The sequence below is a fragment of the Suncus etruscus genome, chromosome 17, assembly GCF_024139225.1.
Source record: "Suncus etruscus isolate mSunEtr1 chromosome 17, mSunEtr1.pri.cur, whole genome shotgun sequence".
Classification (NCBI taxonomy): Eukaryota; Metazoa; Chordata; class Mammalia; order Eulipotyphla; family Soricidae; genus Suncus; species Suncus etruscus.
The window spans coordinates 41183148-41190536 of record NC_064864.1 but is presented as its reverse complement, the minus strand read 5'-3'; the positions used below and the strand labels follow the sequence as shown (position 1 = coordinate 41190536).

Genomic DNA, 7389 nt, shown 5'->3' with positions numbered 1-7389 from the left:
GCCTGTTGGAATTCTGCCCACACTGATGTCCATGCCATCTCTCTCTTCCATCAGATTTGTGCTGTTCTGGCTGCTGTCACAGAGGTGATTCGTTCTGAGGGAGGAAAGGAGACAGAGACCGAGTACTTTGCTGCTCTGGTGAGTGGGTGAGACTGGGGGGTGGGGGCTGATAGTATGTGGATCCCCAGGATATTTGGGGGCAATATGGAGAGAACAGTGACTTGGAATGTGGACAGAGCAGCTGCCTTGAGCACCTTGAGCAGGTGGCACTGCCTCAGTCATACTATATTCAAAGGGCTCAGGATGACTATTGAGATTTGTTGTATATTCGGATAAAATTGAAATCATGATTCAGGTTTTTGTTTTGTTTTGTTTTGTTTTGTTGATTTTGGGCCACATCTGGCAATGCTCAGCAGTTACTCCTAGCTCTGCACTCAGTCATCACTCTGGGGACCATATGAGATGGTAGGGATTGAACCTGGGTAGACCTCATGCAACACAAACACCTTTTCCACTGTAATATTGCTGACCTTAATTCAGCTATTTTCTTGAAGTTATTTTCATGAAGCTAAGGTCCAGTGAATCCTCTAGGGAAAAAAAAAAAGTTTTTTTTTTTGGTTTTAATCTTTTTTTTGGGGGGGGGGCCCACACCCGGCGGCACTCAGGGGTTACTCCTGGCTATGCATTCAGAAATTGCTCCTGGCTTGGGGGACCATATGGGATGCTGAGATTCAAACCACCTCCAGTCCTGGATCAGCTGCGTGCAAGGCAAACGCTCTACCACTGTGCTATCTTTCCGGCCCCTAGTTCTGTCCTTTTAACACTACCAATACACCTGAGACTGTTTGACTCTGGCCCCCATCATTTTATATTTGTGTTTTGCCTCTTCCACTTAGTTTCTTTCCTTCTCACTATACTCTGGGGCCACGGGGATTACTTTTTTTTTTTTTTTTAAGTGATGCTCGGGTTACTCCTGGCTGTGCTCTCAGAAATTGCTCCTGGTTGGGGCCGGAGAGGTAGCAAGGAGGTAGGGCGTTTGCTTTGCATGCAGAAGGAGCGTGGTTTGAACCCCAGCATCCCATATGGTCCCTCGAGCCTTCCAGGAGCGATTTTTGAGCATAGAGCCATGAGTGAGTAACTCCTGAGTGCTGCCAGGTGTGACCCAAAAACCAAAAACCAAAAAAAAAGAAATCGCTCCTGGCTTGGAGACCATATGGAACTCTGGAGAATTGAACTGTGGTCCGTCCTGGGCCAGTGCATGCAAGGCAAACGCCCTATCATTTGAGCCACCACTCTGGCCCCATGGGGGGGTTGTTTTTATTAGAAAATTTTGATTTGGGGGTGGTCACACCCGGCGGCACTCGGGTTATTCCTAGCTCTATGCTCAGGAGTTTTTTTTTTAATCTGGCTCTGTGCTCAGAAATTGCTCCTGGTAGGCTTGGGGGACCATATGGATGCCGGGAACTGAACCCAGGTTCATCCTGGGTTGACCACGTGCAAGGCAAATGCCCTACCACTGGGCTATCTCTCTGGCTTGATCCTGGCACTTCTGAGAAGTTCCAGACAGCAGAGTCAGCATCATAGGAGCCACAGCTAGAGTGAGTGGGCAGCGCTACACTACAGGATGGAGCCTGTAGCCTTTGTGAGGCATATGTTTTGAGCCCTTGGGCCCTGCCTCTGTGTTTTAGGTTGTCAAGTTTTTAGCACCACTGTTCTGGAACAGGGTTTGCAAACAACAAGCTCATGAGCCAGAGAGATCCCAGGACCTATATTTTTTTTGGAGGGGAGGGTCTCATCTAGCCAGGAATGATTCCTGGCATGCTCGGGAGACCATAGGAATGCTGGGGGTCAAACTACATTGGCCATGTACAAGGCAAAGGTTCTACCTACTGTATATCTCTCCAGCCCCACAGGGAGAGCCCAAGAGTTAAGAATGGTTTTGAGGGGCCAGAGAGATAGCATGGAGGTAAGGTGTTTGCCTTTCATGCATAAGGTCGGTGGTTCAAATCCCGGCATCCTATATGGTCCTCTGAGCATAGAGCCAGGAGTAACCCCTGAGCATTGCTGGGTGTGACCCCCAAAAAAATGAATGGTTTAGAGGGGCCAGAGAGATAGTACAGCGGCGTTTGCCTTGCAAGCAGCTGATTCAGGACCTAAGGTGGTTGGTTCGAATTCTAGCGTCCCGTATGGTCCCCCGTGCCTGCCAGGAGCTATTTCTGAGCAGATAGCCAGGAGTAACCCCTGAGCACCGCCAGGTATGGCCCAGAAACAAAAAAAAAAGAAAAAAAGAATGGTTTTGAGGGACCGGAGAGATAGCACAACAGTGGCGTTTACCTTGCAAGCAGCCGACCCAGGGCATAAGGTGATTGGTTCGAATCCTTGCGTTCCATATGGTCCCCTGTGCCTGCTATTTCTGAGCAGGTAGCCAGGAGTAACCCCTGAGTACCCCCCGGGCATGGCCCAAAAACCAAAAAAAAAAAAATGTGTATATTAACATTCTTATATGAGATATGTTGTGCAATTATTCACATGTGCATTTATGCTCACCTAAGCTTGTGCCATAGATCCAATGTGGCATACAGAGCCTAAAAGTTTTATTTGGCCTTATATAGAAGGAAACTTCATTTTTCTCTTACCATGAAATGAACTGAATAGCAATACGTTTATCATGTGCCAGGTAGTTTTGTTTTACATATGTAAATTAAGCCTCACAATAACGTTTCTGTTTACAAATGAGGAAATTGAGCCAATAAGAGGGTATGCTGCTAGACCAGAAGCCCACACTGGCAGAGATGGGATTGGAATGTGTAATGCCAGGATGTTTGGTCAGAACCATTTCTCTGGGCACAACACAGCTTCCCCAGTGGCCCGTTTGCCTGGCATCCATGTTTCTCATTTATGTCCTATTGTTGGCCTTCAGATGACAACGCTAGAAGCAGTGGAGTCCCCTGAGTCTCTGGCCGCTGTCGCTTATCTGCTCAACCTTGTCCTGAAGCGGTGAGTCTCTCTCCTGTGTGTGTCCCAGGCTGGTGGAGCAGGCAAGGGCTTTGGCTGCAGGGACAGGATCAAAAAGTGTTAAAAAGAGCATAAATGAGGCCGGAGTGATAGCATGGAGGAAGGGTGTTTGCCTTACATGCAGAAGATCGATGGTTCGAATCCCAGCAATCTCATATGGTCCCCCAAGCCTGCCAGGAGCGATTTCTGAGCATAGGGCCAGGAGTAACCCCTGAGCGCTGCTGAGTGTGACCCAAAAACAAAAAACAAACAAAAAAAAGAGCATAAATGACACCACCTGGCCCTGGGAAGGGGTACTCCTCAAGCAATGAGGAGGCAGGAGAAATGGGATTGGCACAGTGACTTCTGCCAGCCTGTTGCCACTGAGAAGATACATGGTACTCATCCATCTATTTATTGATTTATTTTACTTTTATTTATTTATTTATTTTGGTTTTTGGGCCACACCCGCTTGATGTTCAGAGGTTACTCCTGGCTAAGCGCTCAGAAATCGCCCCTGGCTTGGGGACCATATGGGATGCCGGGGGATCGAACTGCGGTCCTTTCTTGGCTAGCGCTTGCAAGGCAGACACCTTACCTCTAGCACCACCTCACCGGCCCCTATTTTATTTTTATTTTTGTTTGTTTTTGGACCACATCTGGTGGCACTTGGTTATTCCTGGCTCTGTGCTGAGAAATTACTCCTGGTAGACTTGGGACCATATGGGATGCCCGCGATTGAGCCCGAGTCAGCCATGTGTAAAGCAAATGCCCACCCTTCTGTGTTATCGCTCCAGCCTCCAGATTTATTTTACTTTTTGGGTCACACCTGGCAGTGGTTGGTAGCTACTCCCAACTCACTTGGGGAGACTATGCAATGCCATTGATTGAGCCCAGGACTCTTGCATGCAAAGTGAGTCCTCCAGCCCTTGAGATATCTAGGGCAATGCCTTAGTAAGGGCCCATAGGTAGTGGAGTGGGTGAGGGAGGTGGGGAATCCAGCACCTATGTTATGTTGTTTTATGTCAGGAGGTGCAGCCCTTTTGGCCTGTTGGGCTACTGAGTGACAGGTCATTCTGTCCCCACAGCTAACTTCCTCCAGAGACCAGGAGGGGCAGTTGCTTTGGAAGGAGCCTCAGGCTAACCTCTATTCTTGTTCCACAGTGTGCCAAGCCCTGTGCTTATGAAGAAGTTCTCAGACACCTCCAAAGTTTTTATGGATCTCCTGTCCACCCAGGCTGGCGGCAGCTCCACCTCTGCTCTCCGATGGGTGAGTGTACTCCTCTAGGGAGTAGGAGAGGACTGGTCACTTCCACCTCACTAAGCAGCTGGGCTAAGCTGCCTCATCTCCTACAGATTCTCTCCTGTCTCGCCACCCTCCTGCGGAAACAGGACCTGGAGGCCTGGGGCTACCCTGTGACGATGAAGGTGTACCATGGTCTACTGAGCTTCACTGTGCACGCCAAGCCCAAGGTGAGTCTACTGGGCCTAGAGTGGGAGGGGGCAGCCAGCCTGACTGAGCAGGAGCAGGAGTGGGCTGGCTCCTGGTCCCCTCCAGATTGGGTGCTCTCTACTAGACTCACTAAGGGGGTTTTGGAGTTACTCAACCCAAACTGCACACTAGATTGGCCGCCTGTGCCATGACCCTGGGTGGATTGACCTCCTTGAGCCTCAGATTCATGGCTGTGAAGTAAGGCTCCTAGGCTGATCTTTTCATGAAGTACTAGGTCACCCTGTATCTTTGTGGGCCTGGGGAAGCTCCGAGCTGGTAGTCAGTGGTTGGCCACTCTTTCACCCTGATGTGGAAGGTAGGGACAGCAACAGCCAGTAGACAGTGGCTGCATGTAGTGTCTTTGTGCCGTGGCCTTCCCCTCACTGGGTGCTGCTCTTGGCCCACACATCGCCTGATCATGTAAAAGCAAACTCCTACTTTACTGTCTGAAGAAAATTTCCGCCTCTGGGAACAAGTACAGTTTGTTTGCTCTGTTCTCAATGGGTGCTGGTGTCTAGAGATCAGAAGCTGAAGACCAGTCACTGAGCTTTCTCAAGCTGGTGGATGAGACAGGTGATCAGGGCTCTGAACCATGTTTTTTTCCTTCATTCCCATTTTGGGACTATACTCAGCAGTACTCAGGGATTACTTCTGGCTCCGTACTGGAATTACTCCTGGCAGGCTCGGGGAACCATTTGAGATGGTTTGTCACTGCTCTACCCTACCTGGCACAGTACCACCTATCTTGCTCCCCCTACATCATTCTGGGTATATTGTGGCATAGACTTTGGGTAACTGCAGGTAAGATGCTGACATTCCCCCTTTGCCGGCAGATCCGGAAGGCTGCGCAGCATGGAGTATGCTCAGTCCTCAAGGGCAGCGATTTCATGTTTGGGGACAAGGCCCCTGCTCACCATCCTGCTGCTCCGTCCACTGCCAAGTTCTGCATCCAGGAGATGGAGAAGTCTGGAGGTGGGAATGGGGTCCTGGAGACTGATGGGACAGGCATGGCGTGGGGAGGTGGTGGGCACTGAGTCTGGATTCTGTGTCTTCTAGGCTCTAAGGAGGCCACGGGCACACTACACATGCTAACCCTATTGAAGGACCTGCTGCCCTGCTTCCCTGAAGGCCTGGTCAAGAGCTGCTGTGAGACTCTCCTAAAGGTCATGACCTTGAGCCATGTGGTAAGCTGGGGCCACAGAGCAGGGTGGGAGTACAGGGCAGATGGTTAGATCTGGACCCATTCTGCCGCACTGGGGCACTTGTTGGTCATAGTCAGAGCAGAACACACTATCCTACCCTGGGTGGAAAGGCCACACACAGGTTCTGATCCCTGGTCAGGAGTTAGCTTCAGAGATCATATGAGTAAGACCATGGCCAAGCTTCCAGCCACCCATCTCCATCCTCTCTGTCCACTTCCACCACACTTCCTTCTTCCCCCATACAAGTCAGTGTTGCAACTCTAAAGAGGTTTGGAAACAGTCCCTTGCCCCTCTGCCTCTGGCCTTGTTGTTTTCACATGACCAGACTTTAGTCTGATAGATAACATGATCACTGTTTGAATCGACAAATACACTCAAAGGGCATTGGCAGCAAGGCGTCCCTTTTCCTCCAAGTTTTCTTTCAGAAGGTGTACAGTGCAGACATCTTAGGTGTTTTGTTTTCTGGATGGACAGACTTGAGGTTTCTTCATCTATACTCTTAGTTTAAATCACTTTTTCTTCCTTTTTTTTTTTATTTTTGTGTTTTGGGTAACAGCAGCAGTACTCAGGTGGGGGTGTAAGAGACCATATGTGGTGCCAGAGATCCAACCTGGGTCAGCCCTCTGCCTGCTGTTATCACTCTGGCCCCAGTCTAAATTATTTCAGTTTTTTCAGTGGTTGGCATAGAAGCACATGGCACTGTGCTGAGGAGATAGTTCAAGGGGTTGGAGCATGCACATGGCATGTGGAGGCTCAGGGTTCAGATTTCATCTTCACATTGTACCTTTGCCCCCAGCAAACTATGCACTCATGCAATGTAGGACCAAGCAACACCAGGAGTGTCCCCAGAGTCCCTGAACCTCTGAATGAGCAGTTATGGGGCATACGTGGCATGTTAGAAGTGCTAGCCCTCCCCCCTCCAAAAAAAAGGGGAGGCCAGAGAGATAGCACGGAGGTAGTGCATTTGTCTTGCATGCAGAAGGATGGTGGTTCGAATTCCAGCATCCCATATGGTCCCCCGAGCCTGCCAGGAGCGATTTCTGAGCGTAGAGCCAGGAGGAAGCCCTAATTGCTGCAGTGTGTAACCCTAAAAACAAAAAAACAAACATAAAAAAAAGTGCTGGGGTGAGATTCCCGCATCCTAGCTCACCGTGGGAAATGGGGGTTGTGATGATGTGCCCAGATAGCTGTGTCCCACTAAACCTATGTCTTCTGCAGCTGGTGACAGCCTGTGCCATGCAGGCCTTCCATGGCCTCTTCCATGCCAAGCCCGGCCCGGGTACGCTCTCAGCGGAACTCAGTGCACAGATCATCACGGTGAGACCCTGGAAGTGGGGCAGCATGTGTGGGTGTGCTGGGACCCAGTTCTTGTCCAGTGATTAAGGTTCAGTAGGCTAGACGCCCCCTGCAGGCAGCCTCAGGACCAGCCACAGTGTCCACAAGAGCTGGAGGTCTCCAATCTAACCTGAGTTAGCTTATGCTATTTCAGTATGGGTTTAGGGTTCAACAGTGTGGGGATTCTAAGTTTCTAGGATCCATGAATGCAGAAGAAGGTGACTATCACCCCCATTGTTAGCATCATTTGCAAAATGCATTTTCCTTTCTCTTATTTTTTGTTTGTTTTGGGGGCTACACTCACCAGTCTTTGGGGGGAGAGGACTACATGTGGTTCTGTGCTCAGGAGTGACTCCTGGCCACACT

At 49.9% G+C, this 7389-nt stretch overlaps 2 protein-coding genes across 3 annotated transcripts in view; one reads left to right on the top strand and one right to left on the bottom strand.

Moving 5' to 3' along the window:
* RRP12 (ribosomal RNA processing 12 homolog) overlaps positions 1 to 7389 on the top strand; it is a 34194-nt gene that overhangs the window by 5353 nt on the left and 21452 nt on the right. For both annotated transcript variants that reach the window (XM_049790797.1, XM_049790798.1), the window contains exons 3-9: positions 55 to 138; positions 2921 to 2997; positions 4159 to 4264; positions 4351 to 4467; positions 5320 to 5458; positions 5543 to 5670; positions 6907 to 7005. In XM_049790797.1, coding sequence (XP_049646754.1) covers positions 55 to 138; positions 2921 to 2997; positions 4159 to 4264; positions 4351 to 4467; positions 5320 to 5458; positions 5543 to 5670; positions 6907 to 7005 — 750 coding nt within the window. The remainder of the gene's footprint in view (positions 1 to 54; positions 139 to 2920; positions 2998 to 4158; positions 4265 to 4350; positions 4468 to 5319; positions 5459 to 5542; positions 5671 to 6906; positions 7006 to 7389) is intronic.
* The window catches only part of LOC125994844 (60S ribosomal protein L35a), a 46152-nt gene that overhangs the window by 31488 nt on the left and 7275 nt on the right, over positions 1 to 7389 (bottom strand). The window lies entirely within an intron of this gene.